This window comes from Chelonia mydas, chromosome 1 (assembly GCF_015237465.2).
Source record: "Chelonia mydas isolate rCheMyd1 chromosome 1, rCheMyd1.pri.v2, whole genome shotgun sequence".
Taxonomy (NCBI): domain Eukaryota; kingdom Metazoa; phylum Chordata; order Testudines; family Cheloniidae; genus Chelonia; species Chelonia mydas.
The window spans coordinates 283,362,879-283,378,104 of record NC_057849.1 but is presented as its reverse complement, the minus strand read 5'-3'; the positions used below and the strand labels follow the sequence as shown (position 1 = coordinate 283,378,104).

Sequence of the window (15,226 nt, the reverse complement as noted above, 5' to 3'; positions counted from 1 at the left end):
GTCTAAGAGGATACAAGGAGGTATTTGAAGTGCCCTGGGGAAGAGTAAAGTAAAGCAGTTTGCAGTGAACAGGTTTTGGGTCCTAAGGCCATAGATAGAAGAGAAGCTCCTCTGTAATGCCACATGTAGGTTGTATGAAAACCCCTATAGTTTAGGGGAAGGACTTGGAGGAAGCTGTGGCCCACCGACAGCGAAGTACTTGTTTGTGAAAGGCTTTGTTGTGTTTTTGGTCTTTTGTTTACTCCAGAAAGGAACTTTTTGGTTTGGCTGCAGTCACAGGGAGCCCAGGACTGGTGGGGAAACCAATGCATGGCCATCCGGCTCAGACAAGGTAAGCTATATCCTTATGGTACCCAAATAAAGTGAAACAGACCTCTAGAAATAGGGCATCATACAATCACTCCACATCTCTCATTGTATACTTCCTAGGAAAGCCTAGAAGAATAGATATGTCTTGCATCATGCCTGGGAAGTTAACAGACTTGGGGTCTCTTGGACCAACAGGAGAATTGAGTTCGAGTCAAGAACGCATTCTCAGTTGTAATTAACTTTTTTGATGAAGTGGCTGTGAGCTTGGTTGCCTCTGATTGCAACTTCTGAAGCAGGTGTCGGCAACCTTTGAGAAGTGGCATGCCAAGTCTTCATTAATTTAAGGTTTCGCGTGCCAGTAATAAATTTTACATTTATAGGGGCCCCCGACGGAACCCCAGATTGGCAGCAGGCTGAGCGGGGCCGGTGGCCAGGACCCTGGCTGGCAAGGGGCCGTTGGCTGGAACTCCAGACCGGCAGCCTGCTGCCAGTCTGGGGTTCCCACTGCCGGCTCCTGCCAGCTGGGGTCCCGGCCGCCAGCCCTGCTCAGCCTGCTGCCAGCCAGGGTTGCCATTCGCCCAGGCAGGCAGCAGGCTGAGAGGGGCCGGCAGCTGGGACTCCGGCTGGCAGCAGCATGCGAGTAAAAATCGGCTTGCGTGCCGCCTTTGGCACTTTAGGTAGTCTGGGCCCAAGCATTTGGGCAGGGATTTTCAAAAGAGCATATATGGGAGTTAGGAACCCAAAACTCATTGAAATTTGGGCTTATGGCTCACTCACTTATGGTTTACAAGTCATAGCTAATGCCTTAAATTCCCTCTGGAGATTAATTTGAAGCCAGTGCAGCTCTGGGGGCATGCTAATGTACTGTCTGTATAAAGCACTGCTTGTTTGTTTTCTGCAACTTAAATATCACCTCAGTCTTCATTGAGTCTCAGCTGGCTAGCACTTCTCCATCCCTCGGTCTCATAAATTAGGTAAGTAACTCAACTGCTTCAAGTTCAGATGAGATTGAGAAATAAGTCTGGGGTTTAATATGAGCTACAGCAGATTTAGTACGCTATCTCACTAATTCTCCTAGCATCCTCGCATACACGCTGTATGTGACCAGCTGAGAATCCTGTAGCTCTGTAAATGAAAAAGCTTTGGGGAGCGGAGTTATTATTCAGCATAATCAAAGTGACTCCATCAGTCGCTGCTAGTGACTCCAGGCATGTGACCAAAATCTCACGATCAGTAGTAACAAAGGCAGTAAGCACCTAAAAGAATCTGCTTGTATAGTTGATCGTAATCCATCACCATAAGGAGATTTACCAACAAATCCATTCCAGTAACTGTATTATCTAGACTTGAAACCAGGGATATTTGAGGATCCCAGATATAAAAATGCTGTCTATCTTCTCCCAAAAATATTTCTGTAGTTCCTCCATATTACCTTTCCACAATGGTAGGCTTATGAGTTGTGCCTAAAGGGATGTGGAAATACCTGAAGTGAATTTAAAGGTACTTTACCATATGAAAAGAGAGTTGCCCATTCTTCAATTCAGAATTGTTAAGATGAAGTAATCAAGCAAGTAGAATTTTCCTTTTTGTACTTTACATTCACTAATCTGGTACCATATTTCTGTGTTGAGGGTTTTTTGAGTGGGGGTGGAAGGAAGGAAGTGTACGTTTTTGTATATTTTTCTATCATATTTTTTGTGAAGGAAGGTTTTATGTGAACTTCCTCGCAGCTATCAAAATCGGGAATAAATGTAAACTATTTCTTAAGTATACTGTGGAAGCTGCAATTTTGGATGCCTAGTGAAGGCAGGAGTGAAAGTTCCTAGGGTATGAGAGAACCTTTCTGAGGCACTGGTTCTGTTACCTTTCGATGTAGACAATAAATGCTCAGCTGACTAGTTTCTAGGCTGGTAGACTGATATGCAAATGGGACAAAATTCTACTGGTTCTCCTCTAACAGCAGTTGGCCACCATATTTTTATAGTTGCTGTTCTAAACTACTTTTTTAACTTCTTTAATATTGCTTGTACTGTTAAATGGCTGCTGTGCTCTATTTTGGAGGTAGCTGTCTTCCAGTAGAGGGCAAAATAATCACAATATAATTTGTAAAGCATCTTTTGGATCTATTTGGATGAAAAGTGCTATGTAAATAAGGTGTGAAATAACTTCTCTGAAAATAAAGTACAGTACAATGGTACATCAGGTGTTTAAAATAAGAAATTCTTATGAATGCTGAATGAAAGGGCCAAAAGTTGTTAACTGTATGCATATAATGCTCGTGGTGGCTATGATCTATAGAGCTTTATAGTCCTGTTTCGGTACAGAGCTTTATGTCAAGAACTATTCTTGTAAAGCTTCAGAGGGGTAGCTGTGTTAGTCTGGATCTGTAAAAGCAGCAAAGAGTCCTGTGGCACCTTATAGACTAACAGATGAAGTGGGTGTTCACCCACGAAAGCTCATGCTCCAATACGTCTGTTAGTCTATAAGGTGCCACAGGACTCTTTGCCGCTTATTCTTGTAAAATTTGCCTCCATCCAAGTGCAGTCCTATTAGGGGAAAAATTCTTTTCAAGCCATTGAATGGGAAAAAATTGTTACCTTCTTCCTCTATAAAAATGTGCTTGCTTGCTATTGTGAAGTATCTGAAATGTGTGGTTTTACTACTAAGGCTTAATTTCCTCTGTGAAGAATAACACAGAGAACTTTATGTTGTTTGCTTGAGAGAAGGGAGAGCGGAGGGATGAAAATCTTCCCCATGTTTGTAACCACCTTCATGTTGGTCATAATTGGACAGACGTAACAAATACAGAATTTCCAAAGGGACGGTCTGTTCATTAATGCCAAGTTTTACATAAATGCAGTTTTTACTGAGTCAAGTCAACATTTTTGAAGGCAGCCCTTTAAAGATTTGGCTTTAATTTCAAAGCTGCTGAGCACCCACAGTTCCCATTGACTTTTTAACGATGTTGGAAGTGCACAGCATATCTGAAAAATCAGGCCAGTAGTTTCATTTTGATGGGCAAAGGTTTGACCAGAGCTTCCTGTTTATTCAGGTGAGAATACACTCTTACTTCAGAGAAAAAATAGTTTGGAGCATTTAATTTATCTGATAAACATCTCCCTACTAGTTAAGTGGGCTATACTCTAATTCCTAGATATTTGGAATTTTGTGTTGGTGCTGTCATTTTTGCATGGTATATAGTTTTTGATGCTTCTAATGCAACATAAATATAAGTTAAAATATAGACAGTGACAATTTGAAGGGTACCATGCTGTTCACATATGTCTTGATTTGCCAGTTTGAAGGGTACCATGGTGTTACATATGTCTAGATTTGCTAAGTTTTAAAAAATGTATAAATGCCATTTCTGATATCAGAATTTAAATTTCTATCATAACCCCTATTTTTCAGGAGTTTATAAATGGGGTTTCCAGTATTTGTTTGAAATGAAACTTTGTTTATATGACTGCAGATTTGTGCAAACATCATAGAAAAATCTTATTAAGCAAGCCTAACAAACTGGATATTTTTATTTTATTTTGCTGTAAGCTTAATATATTTTGGTCAAACTCTATTTGAAAAGTCTAAATTACAAAGTCCCAGTTTTTCTTAAATTTGATTAGATGCCTCTTGGTATCTTTCTAAACAGTCCTAGTTATTTTTTGTTTTTAAACAAAATGAGATACTGAACATTCATAGTAACTTTTAAAAGTAACTGCTCTGGGGGAGAAGATAAAGCCTTGATTTTATTCTTATTGGCAGTTGATCAGCAATAGATGATTCATCAACACAAAATACTTTAACAGGTCTTTTAGAATTGTTAAGATATGTCACCTTGGGTCTGCTTAATAACATCCCTATATTATAGACCAAGGTGCTTTTTTGTGTGTGGGTACTCTGTGCCATGTAACTGTCTTAAGAGAGAAACTACAAAACCTGTTTTAAAACATTTAAGGTTTCTGACACACATTCAATGCTCCAGCCTTCTTTCTAGGTTGCAGTAAAAACAGTATGTAAAATCATAAATTTTTAGCAGATCCATGCAATACTGTTAAAAAATTAGTAAGATAAAGGAAAGAGATCCTTAATGTAGAATTTCCTGACTTAAGATTTTGACGTGAGTGTTTAGCATTTTAACATTTATTTTCATTCAACCCTTGTATGTCCTTAACCTGATCTTTTCTGTATGGTTGGAGTATCAGACCCCCCACAACCTCGGCTACAGTTTTGTTATAAATTTAATTTGTATTACCATAGGAATAGAAGAGTTTACCTTTTGATATGTGCATACTCATAATTACTGAAGCTTGTATAACTTACAAAAGTTTCAATATTTTTTTGGTATACTGACTTTCCCTAAATGTCAATGCTGACCGAAAAACCACAACCCCAGCAAGTTGTTTGGGTGTGACTAAAGTATGTAAATATTAATCCTGAGTCACTTGGATTTCTTTTCAAGTATTGAAGATTATAGCAGGAAAACTACTCTGAAGTTAAGGTAGAAAAAAGAGCTGGTAATATAATGGTTTGCTCAGTAGCCCTCTGCAATATTTAGTCTGTGAGCTGTATTGAGTCTTTTGTCTTTTATAAAATGCAGTTGTTGGGTTGTTTCTGGAAATTCACAATATTTTGGCTTGGTTAGAATTGGTTTTATAACATATTTTCAACTTAAAATATAGTACTGGTGTTGCTTTTATTGAGTAATATCAACTGCTCTTGTTGCAGTACACAGATTATACAGTAATGGGTGTGATAAAAGAATAGCATATCACTGAATTTCCATTACAAAATTTGGTTCCTTCCTCATTCCTCCTTGCTGTCAAACCACCATCATCACCACACATTCTTCAAAATGGCCAGATTTCAGATAGTTTGATTTCCTTAACTGTGAATTTCCATATTTTCAAAGGTTTGAGTTTTGTGTATGTTCTGAACACTGAATTTATGGGAATTTAACTTCTTTGCTAGCGCTAACATTTTTGAAATAGAATATATGCTTTGCAACATTAACTTCACTTGAACAAAACCTTTTTGTGGTAGGGGTATAAAATATGCAAGCTGCTCAGCTAAATTGTGAACAAAAGCAAAAGAAACTTGTTTCTGTAGTCTTTGGTATTCCCCTCCCTCTCGCCCCAATATGATGACTTGTTCCTCTGGATAAACTTTGGGTGCCTGTGCAAACTAGATGTTGTTCTACCCTGAAGTGTGAAAGATCATATAGCCTGTAATTATTTTTTCCTGTTTTTTAAGATTTCCCTTTGTTAGCAGAGGTCAAGGTTGCATTGCATGGTGTCCGCTCACTCACCTTGTGACTATAGACAATTAAATTTTTTTGAAGGGATCCACCTATCAGCGAACCAGGCAGAGTGACCCTTATGTCAGATGCCAGATGGGTGTAATGCTGGAGGCCCAAACAAATCCCAAGTTCAGTCCAAGGAATAGGCACGGGAGAGAGAGAGAGAGTGAGTGTGTGTGTGTGTGTGTGTGTGTGGCATCCACCAGCTGAAGTACTGTGTGCAGTTCCGAGCACCACATTTTGGGAAAGATGTGAACAAAATGGAGAAAGCGTAGAGGAGAGCAACAAAAATTATGAAGGTTCTAGCAGATACAATCTATGAGGAAAGATTGAAAAAAAAAATTGGGCTTGTTTTGACTGGAGAAGAGATGAATGAAGGGGGACATAACCTTTTATGTACTTGAAGACTTGTTATAAAGAGGATGGTGATAAATTGTTTTCCTTATCCACTGAGGACAGGGCAAGAAGCAATGGGCAAATTGCAGTAAGGGAGATTTAGATTAGGCATTAAGAGAAACTTCCTATCTGTAAGGGTAGTTAAGCCCTGGAGCAAATTACCTAAGGAGGTTGTGGAATCTCTGTCATTGGAGGCTTTTAAGAACAGGTTAGACAAACACTGTCAGGGATGATCTAATCTAGATAATATTTAGGACTGTCTCAGCGCAGGGGACTGGATTAGATGGCCTATCGAGGTCCCTTCCAGTCCTACATTTCTATGATTATATGACTGGAGGTTTGCAAGCACTTTTCCTTCCATGGATATAATGGGCTTGGTCTGGTTTTGGCAGTCAAAATGGTTGGTGCAGTTTTCATAAATCAGCTAGGAAAAACACGATTGGCCCAACTCCATAGAAAGTAACTCTGCTCTGCCCAGGAGAGAAGTTTCCTTTCTCTGTGTACGCTACCACCAAAAGAGACATGGAACACCAAGGCTTATGTAAATCAATTTGATAGGCTGATGATTGACTTCTTTGCATCTAGAAACAGCAGTGAAGTGCCCTGTGGTCTCTTCATATGTCAGGACTGGGATGTGAGGAATTGAATGAACAGTTCTAAAACTGGGTGATGTCTCTGTCTTGCCACCTCTTCCGCTACGCCTCAGGACCATACATGCATAGTAAGGAGAGAGCAGCAGTCATACTGTTTGCTTTTCTGGCTATAGAATTTATGGCTCTCTAGCCTTATGAACCTACTGTGACCGTTTGGAATCTGTGTGAATTCATGAATTCCAGTTAGATTTTATGAACTCTTTATTTCTGCCTAATGAATTTCCTGACTGTCTTTCACTATATCTCTTGCATCATATTTATTGTAATAAAGGGAGGGCATTGGCACATGGTGTCTGCTCCTGAATGGGACAGTGGGGAAGGACCATCAGCAAATGAAAACTTTGCCATAGACCTGAGGAAGAGTTCTGTGTAATTCAAAAGCTCGTCTCTCTCACCAGCAGAAGTTGGTCCAATAAAAGATACTCACTCACCAACCATGTCTCTCTAATTTGACATAGCAGGACAGATAGTGAATGCTCAGTGTAACCTGTTCTTCCAGGTAAGCTGGGTAATCAAGCAATGGATCACTTGATGAGGGATTGGGAGTCACTGAAAGAGGTCACCTGACAAAAGAAACTGCAACTTTATAAAGGGAGGCCTTCTGACTGGACACTTTAGAGAGAGAAGTGAGCAGATCAGGACCCGAAGCAGGCAAGGTGAGTAGGAGTAGAGGAAGTATCCTGCTCCCCTGAAAAGGCAATACCATATCCCAAAGGGCTCTTGGAATTGTTAAGAAATCGAGGCAGGGTTTTATTGTTTTTTCATACCTCTGTATATCTCTTATTTTCTCCAAGTGCATTCACTGTCACATTCCATGAATGGGGGAGAGTGAACTGGGAATGCAGCAGCTGCTTGTCAGTTTTGGTGCCAGTTTCAGGGTCTAGGCAATTGGAAGTATAGGATCTCTGCAGCCAAGAGGAGCGTCACTCACAGGTTCTGCACCTAGTGAGTGTGCCTAGAGGCACAGAACTAGAGAGATGGCGTCTAAAGTCTGCCAAGCCGCAGCAATCCAAGGGCACGTGGGATCATGGTTCCACCAGTAAACAAGTAAAACATAGCCTTGAGTTTCTCTAGGAGGTCTTAATGTAATTATGAGTGTCCAGGGAAAAAGTCAAATCTCCATAGTGTATTATCAGCATGTTCAAGAAAAGGAAGTTTTGTACAAATCCCATCCTTAAATGCTTTATTTGGGCAATGATCCTTATTCCAGTCCCATAAGGTCATACAGAACGGCCTTGGAACCTGGTTCTGCTCCTTACAGCACTGCTCCAATTGAGTTCCTGCAGGACATGTCATATTTCCTGTCCATTACGGAAGACCTCCCGATTGACACTACCTCCAATCATGAGGTGTGGGGTTTTTTGGTGGATTTTTTTTTTAAAGTTAGGAGCTTTCTTGGATAAAACCCAGTATTGTACTTCTAATTCCAATCAGTAGTCCTTTCAACTGTCATAACATTAGTTTGCAGAATAAATCAAGAAATATTCTTCCTTTGGCTAAGCATCAAAGTCCAGTCCTTTGGAGCACTGAATCTCAGAGAAGAATAGTCATGTCTCTTCTATTGAGAATTCCAGGTGGCCACCTGGCCATGAACACAGAAGTTCACCTAATTCTATACATCTGTCATCCAGTCTTTAACCAATGCCATTTTTTGGCATAACTCACTCCACATCTTAATGCCACGTGGAAGGTAAGGGGATGTATAAGCCTTATGTGCCTCGGTTACTCCATCTGTAAAATGAGGATAATGCTACTGACCACCTTTGTAAAGTGCTTTGAGATCTATGGATGAAAAGCACTATATAAGAGTTGTGTTATGTATTATTATAATATACTTCACTTTAGATTTCCATTTTTTAAATGATGATCCTGCTTTCCATCCTGGAGATGTGCTGCTTTGAGAATCCCATTGTAATAAATCTGTTGACTTCGGCATGATGAATAGGAGAATATATCTCTGCTTGTCTGAAAATTTTCTTCAAGTATTAAGGTCCACCGCTCTGGGCCACCTGGAGACAAACGGAGCATTCAGAATAGAGATGGAAATTGACGTCCAAACTTTTGAGAGAGTTTTCCACACTCTACAGTAGGAGAAATTATTGTGCTTTTTCCTAAAAGTATACTAAAGTCTACTTAAGTATACTTAGAAAGAAAAGGAGTACCTGTGGCACCTTAGAGACTAACAAATTTATTTGAGCAGAAGAGCTACACTGTAGCTCACGAAAGCTTATGCTCAAATAAATTTGTTAGTCTCTAAGGTGCCACAGGTACTCCTTTTCTTTTTGTGAATACAGACTAATACGGCTGCTACTCTGAAACCTTAAATATACTTACACAATTTGTAAATTAGGAAATGAGAACTGAATTAATCTGATTGTGGAAGTTCACAACAGTAAGGAACCTTAGTGGTGGAACACTTTTGTTTCTAGTGACTGACAGTTCTGGTGCTGTTCCAGGAAGTACCTATTGCATCGGTTCTCAAACTTTTGTATTGGTGACCCCTTTTACATAGCAAGCCTCTGAGTGTGACCCTCACCTGCCATATAAATTAAAAACACGTTTTTAAATATTTAACACTATTATAAATGCTGGAGGTGAAGCGGGGTTTGGTGATGGAGGCTGACAGCTTGTGACCCTGCCCCCCAACACAATAACCTCGCGACCCCATGAGGAGTCACAACCTCCAGTTTGAGAACCTGTGACCTATTGTAACAGATTTTTGGACTTCATTATTCAAAGGAAGGAACTTTTCAGATAAGAACCGATAAATTTCCCTATTTGGCGTACATTTTTATGTTTATGTGAATTAAATGTTGCACAGTAATTCTCTCTTCTTACTCAACTGGAGCAAGTGATTTTATTTTCTCTACATGAGGAGCTTGATTTTTTTAATGAGTTTTCCCCCTGCAGCTGGGTGGATTAATTTTAAATCAAAGCTATTTAAACCATCAGTTGTAATCACAATTTAAATCAGCAAGCAGGAAACCTCGATTTAAATAAACTATTTTAATCATGTTGTGCAGTAGTACTTTTTTAGTTATTTTCCAAAGGAAAGGTTGATTCTCGTTGGTTGGTAACCATTAAAACATGTTAATTTGCAACTAATTACAGTTTTTACTCTAAATTTGGTGCTGCTTTTTAGAACCAGGAGGATACATTATATCTATACACTTTTATAGTTTAATATATATTCATGCACATTCTTAATTTTTATATTGCTAGAAAGTGGTGAATGATGCATTTCTTTAATTTTTTATTCGTGATTTGTGTCAAGCGCTGGATGGAAATTCAAATTCAATTAATGCACAAAACAGAATTTTTAAATAAAACATTAAATGTGCTGGATACATTAATAATTTATTAAAACATGTTTTGCATTTAAATTGATTTATTAAACAAAGGAAGTATTGTCTGTAGTTGGTGAATGGAACTGATTTGTTTCTGGTCACTAGTCCTTCAAGATTTTAGAACTACTAGATCTCATCCTTTCACACCTACTTTTTACTCATAGCTTGGAAGGGGAAAACAAGCGTTCCTGATTTATTTATTTTATTTTGTTAACTCCCATTGGCTTCTTAACTTTGAACAAGCTAGTTAAAAAAATGGAATAAAATATTCCTTCTGCATCTGCAGAAGAGTCCGCTGTTGTAACGTGGTTTAATATGTCAACATGCTCTGGTTACCATCTACTTAGTCAAAGTTTTCTACCAGACTTTCTTTAAAATTTTGACAGCGAACATGTACTGCTTTAGTATATTTTTTTTATATAACTTAATAGACTATAGTTAGTTCAGGCCTTAACATAAATTGTTTTAATTTCAAATATAATTTTAAATAAGTTTATTTTTTAAAATCCGATTTAAATAAATCCAATTATTTTTTTTTAAATAATCTTCCCCCTCCCCCACAATCCACTTTACCAGGCAGTAATTAATCAGATTTGTTTGTTCTGGATTGGAATGTGTGACAATAGCAACATTCACCGTATTAGTTGAAAATATATGTTTAAACACTTTTTTAAACTCCTGCTATCATATCTTTGCACCCACAGAGGTATACTTTGAGTGATTAGTCCATTATTTTATCATACTTAAGCCAGTATGTCATGAATCTGAAGTCAAAACTAGTAGTCATCAATCATCAATGGAAGGTAATCTCATGTTTTTAATTATACTGTACATATACATAGAATTTTCTTGTGTGTCATGCTTAACAAATATATAGTAAAAGAGTCTTTCCCTAGTAAATCTAGTTTTATACTTTTCTGGCCACCCCCCCCCCCCCCCCCCCGCCACACAAATAACCTTGATAGAAGAACATTTAAGAAAGGTTTGAAAGTCAAGGATTTAGAAGTTAAGGAATGCCAGTATTTTGTCTTATTGACTTTGCTCAAAACCTACAAGTGGTGTTGGGGTGTGTGCGCATGCGCACACATATATCGCTAGTCTGTCTCTAACCACATTTCTGTTGCTGACACCTTGTCTTCCTTCCGCATCCTTTGACTGTACAAAGAGGGTCCTCTGCCATTGCTTTTTCTTTGTCTGCTTTGCTACTGTAGCCATTTAAATTAAAGGGAGAAAAAATTGAAGCTACTGTCAACTCAAAGTTATTGAAACAATACAGTATAGATACAGATCTTCAAAAGTCTAGACTAAAGTGAATTCAGTGACTGTAGTTGTACCAGTTACCTAAGTCCTTTTTTCTCTAAATGCATCAGCTATTCATTTGGCACTTTTAGAATTGTGGTCTTCAGTGTTTTTATGTGCATACTATAGAATTTTAATATCTGTGTCAACTGTTTTATCTGTAGAATTGCACATAAAAATCTCCTCGGTGCTGCTATTTCAACGTAAGGTGAACTTTCAGAAGTGTGATCAACTTAATAAATGGAACCCTTTCTAACATCAGTGGAAATTACAGCCTGCTTAACAGCAGCTGTTGCATACAACAAACTTTTACTGTCTGGGTATTCAAAGGCAACAGGTTACTGCTGTTGTGAGGAGAGGAGTGCAATAAAATGGGCCAGCCCAGTTAAACAGACGTAGATTGATGGAAAGCGCTGCTCCTTAGGGAGCTAGATTTTCAGGGAATTTTGACTGTTGGCACAGCTCATCGATGAAAATAGTCACCAGTCTGATGCACGTCACCCCATTGATTTGCTGAAACCTCCATTTGTTATAGGGGAGCCAGTTGCTGCTGCAAGGTATCACTCAGCTGAATCGGAAATTCCCTTAGGAGAAGGAACAGTGTGTTTTCTCTTTTGAGAAAACACACAGGAAAAACGTGTATAGATAGGGCAAGGGTAAGAAAGAGAAGGAAATTGAAGAGATTACTGTTCTCAATAGTTAGGTTTAAGGGATCAATTATTACATATATTATAGCTTAGTTGGAATATGCACTTCTTGAAACTGTTTCCTTATTTGTAATTACAGTGAGTCTTGATTTTTATTTATTACTGTCTGAGCACACTGTAATTGGCAAATTTGAAAATAAAGGCTTGGGCATGCAGTGTATATATTTAACTTTTATAACCTTGCTGCTTAGTGAAGACTTTTTATGTATGAAATCTGTCTAAAATATATATTTGGTACTCTTTCAAGATACATATACATACATACACCATGCTAACATTGCCTTCCCCTAAGCTAACAGTTTAATTTGGTCGTCCAGTGGCCACTTTTATGTTTAGTCAGTCTGAGAAGTCTAACAGTGGGATATTCCAAATCTTACTGAACACAACAACATATAAGGTAATTTAATGTTGCAATGCAGTCACAGACTATTCAACCTTGCAAGGTAAAATTTGAAAGATAGCCTTTACTTTTATGCATCAGAATTCTTTAAAAAGCCTGCATGTAGAAGTTCAGTAGTATTTTTCTTATGGTCTTTAAACATTTTGAACCACGATAATGAAGCACAATTGAAGTTTCAATAATGTAGACTGTGTCAGATTCAGAGTGTTTAAGGTCAGAAAGGGCTATTATCTAATATAGTCTGAGCTCCTGGTTATCATAGGCTATTGCATTTAATCATTTACCCATTTATGGAGCTAAAACAGGGGTGGGGAACTTTAGCTTGTTTGGCTAAAACAGGTGGGGCGCTTACAGCCAGCGGGCCGGATCTAGCCCATTGGTTAATGTCATCCGGCCCATGGCAGACCCCCACTCCCTCCACAGGGCTGGAGCTGTGAGCGCCTGCTCTCCCCACCATGGGCTGAGGGTGGAGAAAGCCCTGAGTCTCTGTGTGCCCCCCCGCACCGGGGCTGGAGCCACAACCACCAGCTGGCCCTGCCGCAGGGGGAAGCCTCGAGCCTCTGCGCCACCCTGAGCCGGTAAGTGTTCCGCGATTAATTTCCCCAAGTACGTTCTTTCTGAGTTCTTAATTACCAGATTGGACTGTTCCTCTCTATTTTGTTACCTCCCAGAGGTGTGAAACTAGTCCCCAGTTATTGGTTCACTTTGGGATATACACTCCACACAGTTTGCACATCAGAGACCTGCTTATGATAAAATTAAACAAAAACTTAATTTAATACAAAAACCACAGATTCAGAGACGAAATAATGAGGAAAAGCAAACATATACATTTATGCATAAAGTCAATGTTCAAGATGCAATCTCAGGCTTTACAATTTCATATTAGATAAAATCACTTTTCTAATAAGAGTTACCTATTGCCTTAAAGTAGTTTCATAGCATAATCCTAATTATAAGAGGGATCCGCTGTTCATGGACAACCTTCTGCTTTGACTGTCCTCCCAAGTTCTGGATACTCTTTAGTTCAAACCCCTTCCATTTTAAAAGGTTTTACATTTTTTTTCCCCTTTAGTCACTATAGACTGGGGTTTTCTTTTCAGTTTCAAGCTGTTCCTGTTTGCTTTGATGATTCCTCACTCTTCTTTTCTGCTCTGGACAATGTCTAGGTGCTTGCGGCTAGTCTCATTGGGTAGGAGAGGTAGCCCTTCCCTGTCTGATTGCTTCACAGTGCTGTTTTGAGGTGATGCTGAAGTTTATCACAGTTACCATTACAGGTGTGTGTGGGGGTACACATACATTCACACCATCTGTATACATATCTCATGACTGTTAAGTTTCGTGCATTACAAGCTTTCATAAGAGTTTACTTAATGTACTTTTACAGTAAAGTAGTTGGTTTAGCTGCTTGCTTTTGGAGATTTTAACCTTCTGATCTCCCCTTGGTGTCTGTACCCTGATTATCATAGTTGTCTTTTTAGAAAACATAATGTTTTGGTTTTTACTTTTTTGTCTTTTTAAAAGACGCTTACTTTTAAAGGTGCTACCATGATGCCATGGGGTGTAAGCAAAGGAGCAGCTCTTCTCCATTTCTAACACATTTGAACATTTGGGGTTGGCAATACTGTCTAGATTTCTAAATCTAGAAATCTATTGCCAATAGCTCATTTGCTCATACTAGTGACATTCACATGGGCTATAATATTGTACATCTCCTGTGAAGACATTATAAATCGTTATTGCCCTCATTCACAAAATAATACAAAATCAATGTACATTTCTCACCTGACAATGTTCAGCTGGAAAAGGCTACATGCAGTGGTTTCCTAGTAATTGCTGTTAGATTAATGTACTTAGTTACTAAAGACAGCTAATTATTCCAGTTAAAATCATTATCTGTATTTTGAATGCTGTTTAAATTTGATTTTAGGATCTCTGAACCTATATTTGCTGATGAATGGTAAAACATGTTACCTAAATTGTCCTTCGTTCTAATAGATGGACCACTAGATCTGGGTATCTCTATCAAAAGCAGAGAGAGAAATCTAGTCAACTGTCTCTATTTTGAGTTTTCCTGTCTCTTCATTAGAGCCTCCTGTTTACAAACAAAACCAGTTAATTCTGTTAAATGTTTGATCTGTCATAACGTAAGATATACTGGCTTTCACAATTGTGGCACTGAGTCATCAATGAGTGAGGCTTAGCACCACGCTAGTAACCTACAGATGTCTCCCTTGAGAGCTACCTAAAGTAGTGTCTGTGGATCTGCCTACTAGAAGAAAGGGATTTTTGAGATAAGTATACACATTTTCCTATTCCAGTTAGCACATGGTCGGTAAATTGATATAAGATCCATGGTGATACTTTCCATTTCTAACTTGATTACTTTGATCAGAATCTCCCCATCAAAAAATAAACAATGCGTTAAAAGAGCAAAACCCTTCCTGGTTTCTCATGGTCTTAGTTATATTTAATATCACTGGCTTTCCTGGTGGACTGAAAAATGTTCTGGAGTGTGAAAAGGTGTGGACATTAAAATAATGACAAGAAATTTCTTTTAATTGAAACAATTTTAGTTTTAACTGGAGAGCTTTATTTCAGAAATGGTAATAAAGATAGAAGCTAAGGGCTTGTCTGCACTAGCGAGCTTACAGCAGAGCAGCTGTGCTTCTGTAAGATGGCTCATGTAGCCGCTCTAAGCCGATGGGAGAGAGCTCTCCCGTCGACATAATAACACATCGCCATGAGCCATGGTAGCTATGTTGGCCGGAGAAGCTCTCCCAACGACGTAACTGTCCACCCCTGCGCTTCTGTTGGTG

The 15,226-nt window shown here is 38.7% G+C and overlaps 1 protein-coding gene across 10 annotated transcripts in view; it reads left to right on the top strand.

Annotated features, from left to right (window-relative positions):
* The window catches only part of FRS2 (fibroblast growth factor receptor substrate 2), an 88,197-nt gene that overhangs the window by 18,566 nt on the left and 54,405 nt on the right, over positions 1–15,226 (top strand). For 4 of the 10 annotated variants that reach the window (XM_037886666.2, XM_043547942.1, XM_037886657.2 and 1 more), the window contains one exon: positions 248–331. The exons of 2 other annotated variants lie outside the window; for them this stretch is intronic. In XM_037886666.2, coding sequence (XP_037742594.1) covers positions 310–331 — 22 coding nt within the window. In that variant the 5' untranslated portion in view covers positions 248–309. Of the gene's footprint in view, positions 1–247; positions 332–6,568; positions 6,723–7,153; positions 7,311–15,226 lie in introns of those variants that run through there. 4 more of the 10 variants (XM_037886706.2, XM_037886677.2, XM_037886697.2 and 1 more) reach the window with 3 other exon arrangements.